This window comes from Seriola lalandi, unplaced genomic scaffold (genome assembly GCF_002814215.2).
Source record: "Seriola lalandi dorsalis isolate HSWRI2012SDOR001 ecotype SW California unplaced genomic scaffold, Sedor1 jcf7180002054579, whole genome shotgun sequence".
NCBI lineage: Eukaryota > Metazoa > Chordata > Actinopteri > Carangiformes > Carangidae > Seriola > Seriola lalandi.
Genome location: NW_019525132.1, coordinates 2478724 through 2501677, shown reverse-complemented (window position 1 = coordinate 2501677; position 22954 = coordinate 2478724). Strand labels below are relative to the sequence as shown.

The 22954-nt window shown below is 40.7% G+C and overlaps 2 protein-coding genes across 6 annotated transcripts in view; one reads left to right on the top strand and one right to left on the bottom strand.

The window, feature by feature from the left end:
- Nucleotides 1-468: 468 nt before the first annotated feature.
- ppp1r3aa (protein phosphatase 1, regulatory subunit 3Aa) lies at nt 469-9548 on the bottom strand. The gene is made up of 4 exons (XM_023417876.2): nt 8680-9548; nt 7404-7462; nt 7165-7262; nt 469-6573 (listed from the first exon to the last, which is right to left on the bottom strand). Exons 1-4 carry the CDS (start codon nt 9456-9458, stop codon nt 3244-3246), a joined length of 4266 nt encoding a protein of 1421 aa, XP_023273644.1. The 5' UTR covers nt 9459-9548; the 3' UTR covers nt 469-3243.
- Nucleotides 9549-13768: 4220 nt separating this feature from the next.
- Nucleotides 13769-22954, top strand: part of foxp2 (forkhead box P2) — a 105859-nt gene continuing 96673 nt past the window's right edge. For 2 of the 5 annotated variants that reach the window (XM_087177064.1, XM_023417944.2), the window contains exon 1: nt 13791-14188. The gene's annotated coding sequence lies outside the window, so the exon portion shown is untranslated. Of the gene's footprint in view, nt 14189-22954 lie in introns of all 5 variants that reach the window. The other 3 variants (XM_023417943.2, XM_023417941.2, XM_087177066.1) reach the window with 3 other exon arrangements.

Below are 22954 nucleotides of genomic sequence, written 5' to 3'. Positions count from 1 at the left end.
AACACTGAGACATACATATATATGATATTAATAACCTTTTAGGCATAAACTAGAGGAGAAAAAAATGCACAATATACTGTATAAATGAATGTCAAACACAGAAATTTAACAAATTGAATTTGACAGTATCTGCATAGTCCTGAAAGTAGAAGCCAAATATTAAAAACATACTTTGAATGGATATAAAGTGGAAAATAATGCTAAAACCTAGGGATACCAAATAGAAAAAAGGTTAACATGGATACATATTGGGTTCAAATAGGATACTTTTTGCATTCATCAATTAACGTTTTCATGTGAAGCCAGTTATCCCTTGAGTACAAAATAAATATACACTTCCCTGCTGCCATTATTTCTCATGAAAGCAGCCTCAGTTTAGCAAAATATAGGATATTCTATGTAAAACAAAAATTGAGCAAAATCTTTATGTTGTGTCATTGTAAGAGACCAAAAGAAAATTGAAAATAATTTCTTTCGTCATATGAGTTTCTTTTATTGAAGGAAAACAAGGTAGGTCACTTTGTTCCATTAGGTACACTGTAAAGTAATATTGGGCCCATAAAACACAGCAAGTATACACACATCATACACATACATCTGCCTTAACTCAGACATTCAACAACCGGTGGATTTTCATATGCATTAAAAAAAGTCTTCTACTTTTATGTCAGTTTTAATTGACTAAATGTAAGTTGAGGTTATTTGAAGACATACATTTGTTTGTTGATTTGATTAACTGCACCTCTCAGTGGTTCCCAACCTGGGGGACATGATAATCACATGGGGTCACAAGACAAATTGAGAGGGCCAGGACAGGAATTTAATGAAAAAAAATGTAGTTTATTTTTCATATTTTCTTCTAATCATTTAAATGAACCAAGAAAACAAAAAATCTCACACTACACAATAAACCGGGACAAATTAGGTACACTCCCACCCTCTGAAGATGCCTGGGATTCTGCAGCCCAACATCCCCCCTCCTACTTTACTATGACAAGATAAAATATTTAGGCATTAACATTTCTCCTAAGCTGTCAGAGCTCTTCAAGCTCCCGCACACTCTCATTGGGCAAATCACTACTGTTAAAATGAGAACCTTACCTCAGAATAATTATTTGTTTTCAATGCTTCCCACCACAATGGCTGAAAGCACTCGACTCATTAGCTACTCAATTTTACTGAAAAAACACAAAACCCAGAATTTCACTTTCAGCATTACACAAAGGAAAATCACAAGGTGGCCTAAAAGCACCAAACCTCAAACAGCTATAATGTTTATTCAGATGTACCCAAAAGTACAACCACAATAAGCCGTGGTTAGAATTAGGACAAAATCAGTGTAAAACCACCTCAGTTGTCAACCTTCCCTTCCTCCCACAATCAATCAAGAAACTGAATTAGTGTAAGAACAATCTATTCTCCTCAATTCCGACAGCCCGATGGGAAACCAATAAATTCACTAAATCATCACTAGCACCATGTAGATTCACACCAATTCAGCACAATCCAGACTTCAGCAGCATAACAGACCTGTCTACTTTCCATCACGGCGACAAAAGGGAATCACTCGGATTAATATCCATCACCTGTCCCAAAACAACCAATTCATATCATTCAATACAGTAATCCAGAAGTACGAGGTTGGGAGAGACCATTTTCTCCACTGCCACAAATAAAATCCAGAATTAAAATAACCATCAACACACTACAAACTTCTTAGTTAAGTGATGAGATCATGGAAATCACAAACTCAAAAAAAAAAAACAAAATCTCAAAACTTAATATTCTTCTTTCCATCTCAGATAGAGTCATAACACTCCCAACTATGAAATGACTTGGCTCTCCGTCCCAACCCTGAGTTCTGGATACAAGTCTGTAAAAACATTTCTCTATGATTACTAACACAAATGTGCAACTTACACAACTGCAACATAAAACTATCCACAGAACCCACATCACCCAAGCTTAAATGCAGAAAATGGGATTGGCTGACACAGACACCTGTTCACAATGCACTTTGGGTGGCACAGAAGATTATTTTCATGCCAACTAGTTAACTCACTTTGGACAGCGTTGTCTTGAGGTGCAGAATCCCATTGTCCCTATCACTGTGTCTGCTCAGAGATATAACACAAGTTTCCCTCCCAGTTAAGAAAATAATCTTTCCAAACTGGAAATCTAGGGAATCTTGTCATTTTGCTCACTGGATCAACATACAGTGGAGTCCAAAAGTCTGAGACTACTTTCCCATTGCCAGTCTCAGACATTTGGACCCCAATGTATTTACAGAACACATTTCAAAAGAGACCATAGCGGCTTACAGAAAAAAAAAAAAAAAAAAATATGAGTCTATAATGAAAACTGGAATTCATTCTTAACGCTTCTAAACCCAAAACTGACCAAAGCCACATACATGACCACAGGTCCCAGCTATGGTAGCCATTTCCCAAATATCACAACACACCCAACCATGTGTACAGGCTTATATCACAAACACACACACACAATAGACAAACAGGTTTTTTTTCTTTTATCACCCTGTGTTCTTCTTTATTTCTTTACTTTCTCTTCTTTTCTTCCCCCTTTGCTGTCAACCACACTTGTTATGTAAGACTGGTCTAATTACTATTATGACTATTATTACATAGCAATATAATTTTCCGCTCTTCCTATCCCTGACAAACTCACATTTCATTTGTATTTGTATTGTTATATTGGATTTTGTCTTATTTTTGTTTTTCCATTTGTCATTGTTATTTTGAGCTGTATTGATTAGTATTATCCCTTTGTGTGAGAGAGAGGAGGAGGAGAAAAAAGGGTACTAACCCATTAGTTTTTAGTTTTTTTTCGTCTTTCATTTTTTGGTAACTTTATTTGTTTGGAGTGGCAGGTCGGGTTGGAAGAAATGATTGGCAGACAAATCCCCAAAGTGGGAAGGGGAGGGGGGAATAAAAAAGGGTACAGAAAAGACCCCACAGATAATTAGCTCCCTCCTTGAGGGTGTGGGGGCAGTTCAGGCTGGGAGACAGGGTCTTGTCTGTATGTACTGTATGTGATGTCACTCTTTATGTGTTTGTCCTCTTTCACCAATAAAAATTTAAAGAAAAAAACAATGTTTTGCTTGAACTGTTTATAACAGGTAGACAAATACAGTGGGTCAAGTCAACAATGGTCTCTCCAGTCTGAATGTACATTATGACGATATGAAGATATGGAAGATTTGACGATTGTTGTTTAAACAGGCTACACACTGCACTCTTTAACACTTTCTCTTCTCTCTGCAAACTCATGCCCTATTCCCCTTTTCATTGTCATCCGATGGCTCTTCCATTTATAAAACCACCAGCTCAATGAAAATATGTAGAACGCAAAGAATGCTGGGAAATCATAGAGGAAAATGATGACAAAGAATCCGGCAACTAAAAGGCCGCATATTAGAAGTCTGGTGATGTGACTGAGCATGTATAATATACTCCAACATACGAGACCATCAGACTCCTTTAATTTCTCAGAGGAAGGACTCAGATGTTTGTGGGATGGGTGGACTGATCGATTGAAATTCTCCTTGTGGGCGACTACACAGTCTTCTATTTGTCTACCTGTCTCCTGACGGTTGAGTGATCTGTTTTTTATTTGAGAGCAGTTTTCCTGATCCCTCAGAGGGCTGAGAGTTTGGGCCGATTTAGTCAATGACTGCCTACTCAGAGCAGCTAAAGTGGAAGTGAGATCTTGACTGAGATGAGCACTTAAATTCAAATCTGTCTGTAATTCAGAGAGAAAGGGAGTCTGCTCTATTGTGGTGACCGACTGACTTCTTTCTTTTGGGGAGTATTCATTGCTATTTGTCATTATGGTTTCCTCTAGACCTTGACAGAGACTTAAATTTGGATCTGTTGGTAATTCTGTCAAGGAAAATATACCTGAATCAAAAGCATCACTGACGTCTTTCTCAAAAAGAAGATGGCAATCACATGTAATATCAGGTATATCTGCCAGCCCCATATCTGCCCCCACTCCATCAGTGATATTTGTGTCTCTTTTAGAGGCCTGCGCTCTCTGACCGAACACCTCTTCCCAAATGTCCCGGACCAAATCTTCCCCAAATCTCTCTATGAACATCTCCTCCACTCTCGACTCCATCACTTCAAGTGCTACAATATTTTCTGCTTTAATAGGTTCTTTTGTTCCCTCTGATGGTTTTTTATATTCAACATGTGGAAAGCTCTCACCTTCTGCTGACAACTCTTGTTCTTTCAATTCAGCTGGTGCATTCTTCCTCTCCCCCTGAGGGCCCTCCACATTACCCATCAACTCCCCAGTTGCTACTGTTTTCAGCTCTCCAATACTCACTCTCTCATCTATGTCTCTCTGACTCATATCTGCCTCTATTCTTTCTATTGTCTCAGGTTGGTTCTGAAGTTCTGTTGAATTATCTTTCTTTGCAACGTTCTCCTTTGCAATAACTTCTCCCTGGCTTATTTCACTGACTACATCCTCTCTCTGACCCTTCATAACGTCCTGTGATGATATCCATCTCACTTCTACCACCTCTGTGGGGTTTGAATTGCATTTATCTGGTGGAAAAGGTCTGAATGTGTCATGGTCGCTTTGGAAGACCTTTGTACTTTCCCCTGATTCCACAGTGTGCGTGCTCTGTGCTGACAGGTTTATTTCATGTTGCTCTATAGATATTTTGCTATTACTCAAGCTTTTTCCTTCTTCTGTCTGATTTGAGGCTAATACATGTTCGCCTGTTTGAGTTTTCATCATGTTTTCCTCTACTTGTGTCAGTGTTGCATCCTCCTCCTCTTTCTGGACATACAGTTCTTCTCCTGTTTGTTTCCCCCATTTATTATGTATTTCTGAAATTATTGATGTGTTTCCCGATGAATTCAGTTGTAGAGCTTCGTCATTATGTCGCAATGCTTCCTCATCTAATTCACAGATAATTTCAGCTTCTGCGCCAATTAGTCTCTTTGTTTCGTTGCTTTTTTCACAATATGAATTTTCCATCTGTGTCTCCCTGGATCCTTCTTTGTTAATTGATGCCATATCTCTGTTTTCTAATTCATCCAAATTGAATTCACTTTCCATAACAAGGCTCGGTCTGAAATTCTCTTCACATGTTTGGTTTGGATTGAATTCATGTGCATGTGACTGTGCAGGTCCTATTTCATTTTCATCTCTCTTCTTCTCCTGTAATGGATTTTTACTCTTTTGGTTCAGCCTGAATTCCTCACATTGCTTTTCATCTGCATACCTCTGGGAGATTTCACACTCCTCTGTTTCATGTGGCCTAAATATCTCCTCTTCTCTAGATACTTTATTTTCCGTACAATTTGTCACGATCCCTTCCTCCGCTCTTTGTCTGGATGTGGAAAAGACAAACCTTTCCCCATCCTTTGTCCCCTGTCTGATTGTCTCCTTAAATGCCAGCGTGTCATCCATTGCATTGTGTGCTGTACCTGTAACCTCGCCTTCCCCTCTGGAAGAAAGACCCTCATCCAGCCTTGCTCCCTGTGAGATCCTATCAACAGTGCTGGCATTCTGAGACTCTGGCATTACTGTCATGTCTGTTGTCTTCGACTCCCCTGAGCTTGTTACTAAGTCAGCTGTGTGCAGCATGAAGGGCTCATCTCCTCCTATTCCTTCTGCTTCTCCTATTATTCCCTCTCTTTCTTGCTCCCAGATCGCATGCTCGTGACACTCAGCTGAACTGTCAACAGAACCCTCGGACACAGGCGTTGCCCCCTCGAGGCAAAATTCCTGCGAAGTGTCTATTACAGAGTTTGTCTGTGACCTTTGGGATGCATCTCGTGTCACTGTGTTGTCATCTCTTGGACTGCTGACACATGCCTCTGCTGGCTGGTCGTCTTCAGTGATCAAAGAGACATTAGCCAACGGTGTTTCGAGTTTGTCTGACAGCAGCTGAGATGCAGCTGACGTGTGTGCTTGTAAGGTGGTGGATGTATCCGTGCCCACCTGAAATTCTTGAAACTCTTGACTGCTTGCTGCATATTGGATTTGGGGCTCCTTGTCATTTGAGGGAGACACTGACGCTGCTGTCTGCAGCCATTCTGACTCTGGAACACCAGAATGGTCCTTACTGCTTGGCCCATTAAGAAATTCCTGCCATACATCACACACTGAGGTTTCTTTATCAGTGGTGTCATCTGTGCCATTAAGAAATGTCTCCCATATATCACTAACAGAAGGTGTATCTTCTATTTTTTCCTCTGAAGCTTTTGACAAGGTCAGCTTAGCACTTCGAGCCCAGATATCATCTGTGTCAGCAGCCCCCCGCAGCCGCGGTTTATCGTTGTTCCAGTCCAGTGTAAGCAGAGGAATCTGATGGTAGGTGAGGACCTGTGGACTCTCGTTTGGTTGTTTCTTTAGGCGGTTATAGAGACAGCTGGCAGAGTCACTCCGTGGAGCTGGCACAGGCTGAGAAACCTTCTGGCCACCGGCTGAGTCATGTGAATAAGCCTTTGGTACGTGCTGTCTCTTCTGGGAGAGGTAGTCCCGCACACGTGCCAAACGTGTTGCTCTGTGCCGGCTTTTTACACTATCCACCTGTCAGAAAGGTCAAAGGTCAAGCCAAGTATTTATGCTTGAACTACTTGAACTGTAACCAGAGGCTACCAGCACAATTTTTTGTTAGTCTTTAAGGTCATCTGTTGCTTTAAATCCGATTACTTGCTTGATGACAAAAAAAAAATGGTGTAATGGCCCATTGAATGAGTTTTCTTTAATATTTAGCATACCTGTGATGATGCAATGAACTGCAACAATGCTGCTATCTCAGCACATAAGCCTATTTTGTTTACTTCATCAATTTTACTGCAAGTTTACACAGGTCTGCTTGCAGGTTGCATTTATTATTAATAGTTTGCACGAGTGATTTCAGACATGTTCTCAAATGTCAGGTGCACTGAAGCTCCATATCCTTCTAGGACAGACTCAGCACTGAGCAGTATGACTTGCATATCTGGCCAAGTTACCATTTATACATTTGAAAGAACACTTTCTTACTTTTGACAGTTTACATCTACAATTGCAGACAAAAAAGAGCGATGTTAGTGTGGCACATCTGACTAGCACTGGTCATGGACTGTTGACTTCAAGAAGAGTCTGTGACTCCAAAAGATATTGAATGAGCCTCACCAAAAGTTTGTGTTCTTCATGGTACAATAATGATTGTATGTCTGTGTTGTCCACTGTCTTTCTCGCAGCCTCTTCTGCTTTATGATTGGCCTTTGCTTCTGCAAAGCAAGTGTCAAACACAAGGGTCAAAGTTTGCCTGCACACTTATACACACTTTTAAATACACACACACACACACACACACACACACACACACACACACACACACACACACACACAGAAACATTGAGTATACACACTTGTAGAAACTGTTGCTGTGTTAAAGGCCTCCTTGGTCTGTTCCTCTGCACTTCCCCTCCTGTGGTTCAAAATTAGATGGTAACAACATTACAAAAGCTCACAGATGTGTTACAGACACTACACACTATGGCATTATATTTTGTTTCAGTATTTCTCCATCAGCTTTAAATATATTGTTTAGAGGGTTTTCATTCCAAAATGCTGAATTTATTAATTTATTTATAACAAAATAATCTAATCATTTTAGAACCTCCATTTTTTCATTTGTTTTTTTTTCATGTGTGGGTGTATATCTTCTGATATAAAAGAGTGGTGGTGTATGTGATAGTCAAACCACACCAGATTTCCAGATTAAAAGGCTATTAAAAACTCATTGGCACCTATTTTCCACTAACCACCGTGTCCCATAATGCCTTATGGCATTGTAGTTGTTTCTTTAACTACTGTCTATTTCCCCTTTTATCTATACGACATCTCATCTGCATAAGTTTAGTGAAATGGCAGAATAAAGAGGGGGGACTTTCAGCTAGCCTATGTATGTTATCACTCCTGTACAATAACTGCATCAGCGCTGGCCCTATGATACACTGTAATAGGTGTACACAAACTAGGTGTTGTGCTTGTTTCAATGCAGTCAGCATGTGCTTGTGCCAGCAGCCTTTGAAATATGTTTGTCTGATGCATAATCACATTTCCACAACTTTTATACTGCAGCAAATCGCACCAGAACACGCATACATGAAGAACTTTTATCCCTAAAGCAGGAGAAATAATGTAGACTGGTGTCAAAGAGGATGAAGTACGAATATCTGTCTCTCTTTGCCACACTGAGACGTCATGGAAACCTGGACAGACTGCTGACCTTAAATGGGCAATATCTGCTACACAGTCCAAACATCCATTACTGAAAAGTTACATAACAGCGTACTGTAAACACACAAAAGGCCCTGCCAGCAAGCAATATTAGGTTGTGCTTCCTCCTAATGAGAGGGACAGCACAGCTTAAAGAGAAACTCGCACTGTGTGTCAATTTCAACTTTTCCAACTGACAATTATTTTGAGTCTTTCCTGTTTCTGGTTGATGTCTGCCAGGCAGTGACAGTAAAATTTTAGCTGTATTTCCATGAAAAGTTTACCCTGATGGATCCAAACAGCCTACATTTTATTTGAATATTGATGATTGTGTAATGACATCTATTGTTGAGGTATGAGGCTGACGTGACTTCCTTCAGCAGTGTCATGTTTAAAAAAAGATTCGGACTCAGACTCTCTCACCTGTTGGCTCTGAGACAGCTCCTCTTGCTCTTGTAGCTTGGACTCTCCTCTAGCACTTGAGACCCCTGCTCTTTCACTTGTCCTTTCTGGTGGAGGAACAGCACATAGTTAATGTCCTTGTTGTTAGCCCAGAAGGTGCCCACTGATGTATCATAACGCAGGCAGAACTCCAATCTGGTCCCCTGTCTCTCAAAGGGAGGAATCAGAGTGTACTTGAATGTAAACCGGTCTGTTTTCATGTCACTGGATCCGGGCACATACTCCGCCAACAGGTCAAAGTAGCTGTTCCAGCAATCCAGGGTGATCCGGGCATAAACGGACTTACTGTAGCAGAGGTTGACCACCCTGATGGTGCCACGGAGTGTGGTGGTTCCTGGAAGGAGCTCGATGCTCTCCAGTTCAATCATCTGCACCTGTAGCCTCTGGTCCAGCTCCTCCGGGGATGATGGGGCTGTAAACAGGCAGGACATGTAGAATTCCTCAAGAGGATGGGTTGCCTCCATCTCAGGTGGCTGGCTGACCTCTGACTCAACTTCAACATCATCAAACTCCTTAACTGATACCAGGTTGAGGCCAAATGCATCAGCGAATGACACCTTCCTCCGAACAACTGGTGGGGGCTCTGGTTCTGAGTCCTCATCTGTTTCCTCCTCTGTGGTGGAGCCCGTGAGAGACAAGGCCTCATTTCCTCCCTTTTCGTGTTCCCCTCTTCTTCCCCGTTCCACCTCCTCCGTCATCACCCCATCTTCTTCCAAGGGTTGGATATACAGAGCATCCATAACGTGCGATGGTCTGAGAGGCCTGTCCTGCCGTCTGTCTGGCTTGGAGGGTGGCACAGACCAAAGTGCCCCTAGCCTGGCTGCAGTGATACTGTGGAAGGGAGAGCAGGGAGAGGACGTGACTTGACAGATGGAGTTTGGTTACACTTGAACATTGAGTCTGAGCCAGGCCTATTAATAGGACACATATAACTAGACCACGGCTGGCCAGTTATCCCCACAGTTATCCTCTCAAAATATGTTTGCTAGTTACAAAATAAATATGTGAAAATGTAGCTTTTGCAAGGCACTTTAACACAAAACTAACATAAAAAACGGGTCCATATCTGAACTATACTGCCTAGTTATCTTTATGTTGCTACTTCAAATATGTAAACTCTTCTCAAATTCAATCTAACAATCAGAATTTTTACTTCACTATCTTTGTGACATGGATATGAATGTTGATTGGAGTGTAATGGTAGGACACAGTGTCTTTTGGTCTGCATGGGGGCCCGCTGATAACAGAGACTGTCATGAAACCAAAAGTTTGTTTGGTATCGGCTCAGGCCATTTATATATCTGTAAACAGAAACCACCTGCGTATTGACAAATCATACATCATACGGTCACTGTATGTCTCCTTTATCTGTTACATTGTGATTGTGTGTTTTCTCTGATATATATATATATATATATATATATATATATAGAGAGAGAGAGAGAGAGAGAGAGAGAGAGAGAGAGAGAGAGAGAGAGATACAATTTTGTTCAATTGTGATCTATCCTGTGTGTGTTAATATAGCCCTACAGCTGGACAGCTTTAAGCTTGATGGAGATGAAATGGACACTAGCATCTTTAGCTCATTAGCCTTTACTGGGTATTGAATAAAAATGCAGCAGTCATTCTAATCTGACAAAGGATTTTGGTCATCCACTTCAATGAAAGATGACATCTGTTCATTAATATAAACCCTGAATGGAGTACTGCTCTGATTTAATGTAGCTTTTAAAATTAATGATTGAAAATTAAATTGTGTGTTCATGTATATTTTTTAAAATATGAAAAATGTATAGTATATTTTTTTAAAAAGCGTTTTTTGTCAAGTATGCACCCCGTTGTAAAAAAGAAACAGAATTATTTTTTTAATTTAAGTTAAATTAACTAGTGCACACTTTTGAGAGTAGCCGTCAGATGATGGATATTTTGTTTCAGAAGCTCCTCAGTTATTATGTAAGAAAACGATAAATTTAGGTTTCAGTTTCATGATCCATTGATAGCATTAACATGAAGCTGTGTCGTAGGATGCTGGAGTGTAGGTCTGCCATTGGAGGACCATAGGTCAACACTTCTGTTGGTAAGTGTCTGCTCTTCTGAAGTGCAAGACAGTGTCACTCAGAGTGCTCCAGGAGAGCTGATGCTGACCTCTGACCTCCGTGTGGAGAGTGCATGAAAAGAGAGAATTTCCCCATTGAGATCAATAATGTATCAAATTATTGTGTGTTGGTATTTTGGTATGAGTATCTACAGATCCTCATCATCGTTGCCATCAGAGACAGCCTTCATTTTTTTATGTTCACTGCATCTTGGAGCAGAAGACTGAACATTATTGTGTTCTTCTTAGCAGAATGGACTCTCTGTGAGTGTGTGTGTGGGGTGTGTATGTGTGTCTATCTGTGTGTGTGTCTCAGATAGGAAGTTTAATTCAACCAATCCTTGATATGCAGTGTAACTCTACCCCCAAAATCCAGTATGTCCTGTAAATAGATTTTAGTGCTGGTTATACAATCCTTCACAGGTAGGTGAGCGGGTTTTTGTCCTCAAAAGACCCTTTGTTTTACATTTCGAAGCCAAAGAGATTCTCCTTTGACTTTTAATTGCAGCTCATTTGCAACTTTTGTAAATAAACCAGTGTTAAAAATGCTATATTACAGTTTGTAAGGGAGTTTATTCACATTTAGAAATGAGGTGAACAAAATATCAGGGCCAACTTACACAACAAATTAATTAAAAAAAAAGAAAAAAAGTCAATCAAAGAGCTGAATCAACACCTTTTTAACAGTCCTCATAAAAATGTGTTTGCTTGTGATATTTTGTCGACCTCTTGAATTCATCAGGACAAGTTGTATGTCTGATGTGTATCAGTAGATGGCACTATGTGATCAGAGTAAAATACTTCAGTCGCCCACATTTCAGTCAAATGAATTTGCATTTTCAGTTTGCACTTTTTATGTGATAATGAGTTCCAAGTGTCCAGCTACTGTTGGAGAAAAATCCTTCAATGTGGAGGGAAAGAGGGAATAAGGAAACTTCCCAAATGTTATTTACAGTCCTTTGTCTTAACTGCTACCCTGGACAGACTTCATTACCGGAGTTGATCAGTAGGTGGCAGCAAACGACCACAATTCCCCTCCCATCCTCATCAGTCCTCAGATGCTGTTTCCTCCTGCTTCTATTTGATGGAATTTTTAATAGCATTTACGATTTGTAACACAAAACACAAAAATCAAGAAAACGGACGACATAGTCAAAAGGAAATCAGATAGATCTGTCCTTCCCATATTTTCAAATAGCTGAATGCTTTTTTTTTCCCATCACATCATATATGACTTTGTCTGACAATTTTTCTGAAAAGCAAGGCCAATTTTAATCCATTTTGGAACGAAGGTAATGGTTCAGGATATCCAGCCTGCCCATCAGTGTGGGGAAATAGATTTACAAGCAGTATTGGGGAAGGATTAGCCTATTATATTATCAATAATAACTAATAAGGAGATGTGGACTATTTTATGCTTTTAGTGACTCCAAAGTGTTTGGCTTTATTAACGTATTTTAAATTCTTACTAACATACGGAGTAATACACACCGGCTGCAAGCTGTATTTCTTGCACCTAAAAATCATCTATACACCTCTTATCCATGTATAAATAACATTTCTCACAATAATTCATAAAATGAATAACACATATAATATAACATTTTAAAATGTTGACAGTAGAGAGAATGAGACGAGATAGACTTCTCGCGTCTCTTACATTCTGAAAAACTTGCCCCCCCCCTTTCTTTTCTTCAACTGATAATAATCTGGTCATTCATTTCTTGACCGTTAACGTCTCAGCGGTTTGAAAAAAAGGAGAAAAGAAAGACGAGGTAAATGAAAGCAACCAATTTTAACTACTGCTCAGTGTGTGACTCTCTTCGGATCTAATATTAAATGAATAAATAGGCTAAATTACCTTGTGAGGGTGTGTGACAGAATGGGTAAGAACAATTCCTTCAACCAGTGCATCTTGTTAAATCTTTTTTTTTCTAATAAAGTCTGTATTTTTATCTGAAATTTAGAGTAAATTAATCATATTTACACGAAAATATGTAATTGCGCATTTTAATAACACTAATCATAATAATGTATAAGTTAAGATATTTACAGTCGTAGGCTTCCCTCTTTTTTTCTGTATGCACACACCCTTTAGCCAAGATGACCACAAATAAGTACATTTTTTCTCTTAACCTGTAAATTAATAATGAGCATGTAAAATGGATTTTAAAATTAAAGCTAGTTTAAAATGTGTCACCAAAAATGCTTTTGAACGTACATCTGGCATTCTAACTTTGAGGATGCTGATGCTAAAGTCTGTTTTTGTTTTACTCAGATTTGATCAAATCTGATCGTAATTTTGCCTCGATGTAATTCTACTTGAATTCCCACATTAATGATTATAGCCTAGACTTTCTTCATACAGGGTTAAGGAAGTCTTAGGATATTTGAGAGTAGTTTTCTACACAAATAGGAAAAATAAGAAAAACACACAACTTCCTATAAGAATATTCAATAAGAATATTAAAAGGGAAATAATAAGAATTGATGTCGGTCATGGTGGGGGAGGCTAACACTGAAAAACAAAAGTTCTTGTTGAAATATTACGAGGCACATAATGGGAAACTATACTGATTTTTTTTTTTCATATAGTTCCCACTTGCGGATGTCTTTTCAATAAAGCGACTTCTTTGCGGCTTCCGTCATGTGAACCCAAGTTTCCCAGATGCAGCAATGGGCGCACTTATCTTTGGGATAGAGGGAATGTCCCGTTACTGGAGGGTTACCGGTTCAATCCCCGACAATATCAATGTACGACTCCACGAAGCGTCTTTATAGCTACAAGACGTGTAACACTCCAATTTGAGCGGCCGCTAAGAGTGTAGTAGTACTAAACCGTGAAACATTTGAAAAAGGGGAAACAAACTTTTAAAAACACTTTTTGTTTACATAGCAGGTGGCCCTGACGTCACACGGGGTCGCAGTACGCCCAAAAATAACAACACACCTCCGCGCACAAGCAAGTGCCTCCCCTGGGGGGGTTTCTAGTCCCAAATATACTTGCTTGCTGGGATACAGCTTGATGTGTGTTTGAATCGTAACGAAGAAAAAAACAAGCCGCTTCTTCCTCGCATTGCGCGTCATTCAAACAGGGCTAAGTGTACTGCTTTTCCCTCTGTTGCATTAGTAATAACAGCGGCGTTGACGGGAGACAGCAGGAGAGAGAGTGTGTGTGTGTCTCCGACAGCGGTGCCCAGCGGAGGAATATTGAGCTTTTTATTTACTCTGCAGCTTGTTGTTCATTTTCTCTGCGTTATGGTGAACTTGGGCAGTCACGTGTGAAGATCTCTGCAAGTATAGAGGACGACGACTTCTCACCTGGTGTGTCCCTTTGACTTTACCGTGAGGGAAATATACCTGCCATTTTTTGTGGTAAGTTTTTCAGCCCAAGAGCTTATTTCTCTTTGCACTCTTTGACTTTACTTCTCTGTCCACTGCACTTGAATTAGGAAGTGGACCGCCGGCCACAAGTTTGTCCTGTGTTATCCAGCGCGTTGTGACTTGACATGCAACATTATTATTTATACGTTACGTGTGGACTTCCTGTGCTTTTTAATTACCGAGCAGCTGTTCACATATTTCACCTAGGATAGTGTTCGGCTTTTTCTTGTCAGGACCCTCAGATAGCACTGTCCAGGCTTTGCCTGGTCTGGACGCTGATCACCGACTTTTGAAAATCCGACTTATTGCTTCCTGTCTCATATTGGAATCTTTAATTCAGGTTATAAATGCGGCTTGCAAATTGTTGCCCATAAGCGACTATTTATTATTTACCACGATAAGTGCTAAATGACGTATCTGAAAACTAAATTTTAAAGCGTATACTGTTCAGAAATGAGACAAATTAGGTCATATTATTGATAATTGTCATGTTAGATTTTTATTTGATCTCTATGTGCCTTTAACAGCATATAATGTCAGACTATATCTGTATTAATGTCACTGAAAGCTATTTTACAACCTATTTAGTGTTTGCTGTCATTGGTTATTTCTATGCAGTAATAACTAAAAACAGAAGTAAACAGTGAATTCATTATACTTATTACAACTGGTTATAGGTATAGGTAATATATGTATTAAATGTATATGTCATCTTAATTTTTTTATTTATGAAATAGGCAAGGATTACTTAATTATTTTAAAATAATTGACACAAAGGGGTTGAATATAGTTTTTTCTGTTAATGTTCATGTTTTTTTAAAAACTATTGTATGAGTTTCTTAAGTTCAAGCTTATACAATAAAAAAAAATAATGCAATTCGATTATAAAGCATAGGCTGTCTGTAGTTGTTTATAATTATCAGTTATCAATGCTTTATCAGCACGATCACAATATCTACATGACCAGTATCTATGATTATCAGCAGTCAACACCTTGGTGCTGGAAGCATATCGGTTTTCATGGTGATAAAATTCTGACTAATTCATTTTAACACCAAAAGCTCATAGAAGCTTCTGCTGACTTCCTCTATTTCACTCTCTGTGTCTTGCCACGGTTCTCATGCAATCACTGTGGCCCAAAAATCAATAGATGGAACTTTTTTTTTTTTTTTTTGCAAAGAAAGGCTAACAAGGTAGTGGGAGCTGCTGAACTCTTCGGGCCTGTCCTCTGATCAGCTTTCACCCCTGGATTAGCTGGATCGACCCTTCTTGTTCAAGCCGCAGGGTGCACAGGTGTTCCCTCCTCAGTTATGCAGGTGTGGGCCAGTTCCCCCCTCACTCAGCAGCTCTCACTCTTCAAAGGCCAGGCGGCAATAAATGCCCCTAGTGAAATATGTCAGCGACAGTGCACAATCAGCCCCTCTGTTGAAGTGCCCCAGTAATCATTTCTTAAAGCACGTTTAAAACAACATCTGTGCTCTCTTGTTTACTTGTTGTCAGGGTGGTGTGTGCGGTAAGTAAGGTCATTTTTGTAAAACAGGATACATTTTTTTTCCTAAGGCAATGAGAGCGATGGAGAGAGACTTGCCATTAGTCTCCCTCCAAGACTGACCGTTGTTGGGAGCAGTGCACTTATTACCCGGACTCTCCCCACTCTGCGTCCATTTTTTGATTGCTGCATTTATCATCGGGCGGTCGTGCTCTACATTATGGTAATAGGAAAATGAATGTCCTCCACAGGATTAATGTGTATACCCTGTCATACGTTTCAATCATTTATCAAAATTAAGATTCAGCTTTCAGCTCAGTGAACACTGGTTGATGCATGATTTTATCTAAGATGTGGAAATTGTTGCTTCCAGCAGAGCTGAAGTAGAAAATGCTTTGTATTTGTAATTCTCAGAGCCCCATGAAAACTTTGTGTGCATTTGCTGTGAATGCAGAAACCACTTTAACTGACAATACAGACTGTGTTCAAAATGACTCAGTGCAGTTTAGAGAAAGTCCAGAAGGTGGGTTTTATGCACTGATCACATCAATTCTGTTTTGAATCATATTACTTCCAAGGCAATGAAACACTTGCTCACTTTTGGATTAGCTTTTGAATTGCACCATCACCCATCCCCCAACACCTCTGTAATGAAACAGACTGCTCGCTCAACCCTTGAGGTGTTGCTGCGTTTGGGGGGAAAATGGGTAAGAAAATCAGGGGAGTGGAGCACCAGCGTCACTTCTCTAAACATCTTGCTGAGCCCGTCCACATAACCTACACAGTGTGTTTTCATATATGGCTATCTTGGCCCTGCTACTAAGCTTAAGGCAATTAGATGGCCAGTGTTCAGGTTTTACCCCCGTTAACTTCATAGAAATGTTTCCATGACAACCTCCATGCAAGTTAAAGCAACCAGAAGTGATCAAGTCCTTTTTTCCTCCTCCCCTTCTCCCCCTCCCTCCCACTTCAGTTCCCTCCCCCTAGTAAGAATGGAATTTGTGTTGACAGTTTTGGCCTTTAATGGCACTTTTGTGCCGCGCAAAAGTATTTGTTTACCAGGATCATATGCTGCAAGCTGTCAGCCTTGGAAAGATTGACTTCTCAAGATAAAAGAGTGTATTACATGCTTAAGAGGCCACCCTTTTGCACTATAATTATCCACATCACAGTAATGATGTTTTGTGTGCCCCAGTTACTAAGAGTCTTGAGACAGCTCAGACTTTTTTAGTTACGCTCTGGGTCACTTCTTAAGCCCGACTCGACACTGTTGTCAGCAAGGAACGTTGTGACTGTTTGGCCGGAGAAAGCTGTGCAGGGTGGGGTCAGGGGATGAGGATTAGAAAGGAGATTGCAGGCTGCCCACACAATAGCAAGTTACTGTTACCTATCTGAGAAAAGAGTCAGTCAGTCATTTTTTCACACTGGCCATTTGTTTCATCTCAGTTCATAGCCACATGTAGAATTTGTTGGAGTTCATCGTTGTGGGTTTCATGTTTGCATGGCCAAGTAAAAAAAAAGAAAAGAAAAGAAAAAAAAAGAGGACATGGTTATATGTTTAGCTAGACCAAAACAATCGAATGTCAAAATATCCTGCAAAGATTGTTTTGCAAATATTAGATTTTACGTCGTCTAATCTCCTTCTAATCATTCTGAAGCCACAAACAAATGACCCAACTCTCACAAGGCAAAAAGTGTAGCTTTTGGCTGGTGCATGTAACCTCACAGTTAGTCAGAGTCTGAAATCGAGAGGGACATTCATGCAAAGTTATAAAACAAACTTTTGGTTTGTGTATGCAATGATTCTTTAAAGCTATGTAAAATAATTCATGCCTTTTCGTAAGGTTTAGCATTCACTTCTTGGCACCATAGTCTTGACCGTGGCCTTGTTCTTAACAGTCTGCCGTTGAGCTGACACTCCAAACGGCCACAAGCTTGGCCTGTAACAGTAGCTGACCTATCAGTCTGTTTATCCAAATAAACTATGTACTCATTTGAATCACAGCACACCAACAGTAGCCGCAGACCTTGCATCCTTTTTCTTTTGTGTGTGTTTTTTTTTTTTTTCTTTCCTTGCTGACTTAACAATTGCATGTTTACTTGCTGGTCAGTGTGGTGTGAAGGCATGGCAGCTTTTATTCAAGTCACGGTCAGATGGACAGTGTCCTGGTGTGAAAAAATTTGTTGGTTTTGGGGTCTTGCCCTGAATTAAAGATAGAAGGTCACTCATGGTAAAAGGCAAGGTCACTGTTGCTCAGACTGCATTCAGCCATCAGCCTGTCACTCGTAAACAGTCAAACCTGACGTGAGACAGCACCGAGGCAAACAGCGGTAGCCAGCTCAACCAATGTATGAGGGGCCTTTTATTAAGACATCTCCTGCATTGTTTAGTAATGAGATAGATATGCTGCAGATTTGACAGTAAAGTGAGGAAAAAGGTGGAGGAAGTTGCGATTCCAATCAGATTAATGTCTCTCAATTGACGACCAGAGTTCAATGAGCTGGAAAAATTATTAGTTTTTAATGTATGCATGGCTGAACTTAAGCCATAGACTGTTTATTGAAGAGTTGCATGCTGGTTAGAAACTCAAACAAACAGTTACTGCGTTCCCTGTGCCTCACATCTCCAAGGACCTTTCCACTTTACCCAGTGAGACACAGAGAGAAAAGGAGAAAAATGTTTATTTCTAACATGTTGTGAGAGGAAAAAAAAACATGGATGGGTTGGGGGGGTAGGTGGGTGTGTGTGACAGTAACAGTTTTTGACAGGCACATTAGACTGCAGAAAGAGCATCCAGCTCGGGGCTGAGGGCATATGGTGCTGCCTTCTGCCGGCGTAGCTCTAGACCAAGTTACAACACTCGCGCAGGGTCACGACTGTCTCAGGTTTGTTCCTTCTGTCTCACTCACCTAAATAAAAACAGGAGGAAAACTGGAAATGGGGGGTTGGGTGGCTGTGGCAGTGGTATGGAGTGGGCTTGGCGGGCAGGGGTGTTGTACAGTAGCTTTGTCTTTCCGTAAAGGACAAGAGGAATGTTTCCAGTCAAACCCTGTGGGTCAGGACATTATTTGGTCAAAATGTGGAGGGGAGACGTTTGACATTTTCAGAAATGCATCACTTTGTGTTTGTGTTGTTTTATAGCCACACACTCTCCACCACAATTTTTGTGTCTGGTATGGAAATACAAATTTGCATAAATCATAATAGCAGTTATCTAGTTACCCGCAAGTATAGTGTAGTGATTTTATTTTCATTCACCCTCTGAACACCTAGCTTGTGCTCTTGGATGGCAACCCCTAATCCTGCTCTAAACAATGGTCATGTTTTCACCACAGTGGCTCGACTGGGTTTTTTCTCCTCTGTAATGTGGAGAGGATGGACTTGGATAATGTGTAGGATGACGCAGGGCTCTGGTCTGAAGACAGCGGATCGGTGGGAGGGTAATTACAGGCTACTGTGCGGCTCTCTGGATTTTCCCTGGATCACAGCTATCGGCCTGGAAGCTCAGCCTCCAATGCTGTTCTCTGAGAATTAAATAAAATGGCCACAACATATGGACCCAGCAAAACAATGGTTTATTTTTATGATAATTGATGAGTGGTTTTTAATTTAGATTGTCACTTCTGGCGAGCAGCAGGGCAGATGGTGCAGTCTTGAGTGCTCATCAGAGCCTAAATACCTCCAGGCAGCTGTTGGTCATAAACTTTTTCTTTTCCTGCATGTTTTTTTTTTTTTTTTTTTTTCTCTCTCTGCATTTTCTCTCTTTAACGCGGCTTAGGTCAAAAGGAGTCAAACCTGTTACAGCACCTGTTTCTGCATATGCAAATCTGTTGTTTTGTCATTTCATTAGGCAAGGCAAAAAGACAAGGGTCCCTTGTGGTTGCAAATGCGACTGGCACTGGGCCCAGTTGGCATGCTACAAAGCAGAAAGATGCTTGAGGCGGGGTTAGGGGAGGGACGAGAAAGTGTTTGTAGCAAAGCGACGCAGCCATCGGATGCCTTCACATTACAGCTCAATCTGGATGTGCTCCTAAAATTCTGAGTCAAAGTTGTCTTGGATTTGTGGAGGTGGAAACCGCTCCCATTATCTATCTTTATCTTCTCTGTGAAGAGTGTCTGTAAGTGAATAACAAAGGACATGCCCGGTAGCCAAAAACTGGCACACGCGTGTCTGGCACACGCCACACACCTCCTTCCCTCAGTGTCTTCTCCTCTCTCCCCCTCCTCCTCCTCCCATCCTCATCCCTTCATCATCTGGCGCTCTCCCGCAGCGCACGCCTCTTAACCACATGTGCCAGTGCCGGGCGTGCTCTTGCTCCGGGGCTAATTGTTCACTGGTAAACTGCATGCTTGTTGGTGGGGGTCTCCCCTTCATCCAGACACACTGCTACAAAGCAGGATGGTGGCAGTGATGATGGCGGTGTGTGTGTGTGTGTGTGGGGGTGGGGGGGTGGGGGGTTGTACAGATCATGATCTCTCCATGCAGTTTATTTTCCCCGTATAAGTCTAAAGCTTGTCTGTTGTAATCCGGCCTGTGCGCTTAATGCAACAAATATACCATGAAATTAAAGGTTATTGCAGGAGCGTAATGCAAAAGCTCTGTTTGAGATTACCAAAGCTGTTTCCAGACCTGGGGAAAATCAGAAGGGGAGACAGCAGAATATGTTTATCTTTCCTGTATTTGACACTCCTAGAATCTCCCTCATCATCCATTGTCATTTTTAACAGATACTTGTTCATACTCTTTGATTCACTTGCAGCACAGTTGTATGAAAAGCCATTTAAGCTAACTTTGAAGGTGTTCAACAAAGTTGAAATTACATGTTGAATTTTTGCTGTTTGGTTTTCTTTCCTACTTTTCCAAAATAACTAACCTGTGGACGAATCTAGTTTAATCCATTGTAACTGTTTCTAATCTAGTGCTATTGTATTCTTTTTTCTGAGTGCCTCCCTCAGCCTAGACTTAGGAGATAGATGGATGAATGGAAAAACCTGGGACTAGTCCCAGTGTTGAGCTAATCTCATCTGATAACTGAGGCCTTCCTCCTCCTCCTCCTCCTCCTCCTCCTCTCTCTCCTTTCTTTTCTCCCCCTCTCTGTCCTCCTCCTCCTCCTCCTCCTCCTCCTCCTCCTCCTCCCTTCTCTGCCGTGGCTTGGTGGGTCTGATTTGTAGTTCTGCTCCTCTCTCACCACACAGACGGCATTAAAGCCAGGCCCTACAAGCCCCCTCTGATATAGGAGAGTTCATTAGAGATGTGCCTTTGATGGGCAGCCTTTTCATGTGACTACCGGTTTTTCAAATACCTTGATGTAGAAGCTTAAGAAGGCATTGTGCAGTAAGCCCTCCTTTTGATGCGACTTATTTAGATCTGCATAGTAAATCAGGGGGGAGTAAATAACCAGCCAGCAGATGGAAGCAAGGAGATAAGGCACCAGCGAACAATCGCATTTGTATTTTGTTATGATGTTGACAGCAGCTAAAATTCACTAATCTAGAGCCACTGATCTGCATTTCAAAGAAATCTCATTTAGCAGCGGGGAGGATAAAGTTCCTCTCATTGTGTCTATTTTATTGCATTCTTCACTAATTTATCTGCCCACAGATTTAACGTGCAGGGCTTGGTGGTAGGAGCCAGCGTCCGCGCGTTGCATAGGGGGTCTTAAATACTGTGAAAGCGGTTACGTCTAGACTGTGAGCTGAGGGTAATTACACGTCTGACCATGAATAGAATGAGTTTGAAGACTCATCTTTCTTCGGGCGGGCCTGAATTGCTCGACTAACACTGATAAGGAGCATTTGGTCCCTACAGAAATATTGCCAGTGACTTTCCATAATGCCCCCCCCTTTTCCAACACCAAGGATGGTATTTACTTTTAAGATAAAGTTATTGTGTACAGTAATCTGACTTGTTAGCATAATGTCCTCTTTCATCGCAGGACCCTCCTTTTTCTGCAGTGTGGAGGTATTTGTGGTCCGGGTCTTAAATAGTTTATCTTGACTTAGTGCACGAGCGCTTTATGTAAATATCAGCCTATAGCATTATTAGGCCTTCATGAATACTTGAATACATCCGCCATATTTATAAGTTGATAGAATTTACCAATGGTTTTATATTTGGCATAAAGGTATGTGTGGTATTTGTAAATCCCCACGAATTGGAGGTCATACAGACTAATAGCATTCCTAATGCTTTTCCAGTGAATAAAATATGACATCTGCACAGCCCAGAGCTGTTGTGATATTGAAGTCTACTCACCAGCAAATAATTTGAAGTAAAGAAGCATTAACTTGAAATAATGTTTTATATCTAAATTATATTTAACACTACACTATTTATTTTTTACTTCAAGGTGAACAGCTTTAGTCATCTCATTCAGTGAGGCCTTTTCAAAATCTCATTACATTTTTTCAGACTTTTGTCTATCCTGTTACTTCATTTAGGGATATACTATATTTCTCTGACGATCAGTATGTACATAAACAATACAAATGAATCATATGATTTTAGAAAGCCCCATTTGATTCTAAACTTGTCAAATCTTTTCATGTCTGTTTTCCCAGCTTACAGTTCATTGCTTGGTGCCCACCCCCACTCCTCAAACCCTCTCACCCCACTCTGAGTAAATGTTGCACAGCAATCTGTGCAACATTTTCCACAAACTCAAAACAGTGAAAAATTATAGCAGTTGGCATGTTTTGTTTTCAGCTGTGCTCTTTGAGCTGAGGGCTTTTTGTACAGTTCAGAGAGCACATTCCTTAGGATTCAGCAGTCACTGGTTGCCTGTAGGGGTCATTGGAATTCTGGGAGAATAAAAGGGAGAGAAAAAAAAAAATCTCAGAGAGGAACATCCAGACCATTTTTTGCCCTTCATGCCCCCGGCAGCAGAAATTTGCCTCCCCCAATGCTCCTCTATGTGGCGAATTAAATTTTTTTTCCCTAATACTTTAAATGTGATGTATGTGCAGTAAAAACGTCCAGGGCAATCTGTAGCTGCATTTGTGGTATTGTACACTCTCGCTGTAGCTGTGTGATTAACACAAAAAATCATCAATACTAATGGTCACTAAATTATATGGACGCCGTAGCATGTGTACTTAGATGCAGACAGCTCAGTGGAAGTACATGAGAAATCAATTGTGTCAGGTTAACAGTGTGATTTACTTGGCGTTGAGAGCTTGAGCCCTCCAGGCACTGCACCTTTTTAACTTGAGAGAGCGAGGAGTGTGTGTGTGTGTGTGTGTGTGTGGCTGAGGGGGTGGGTTGGGG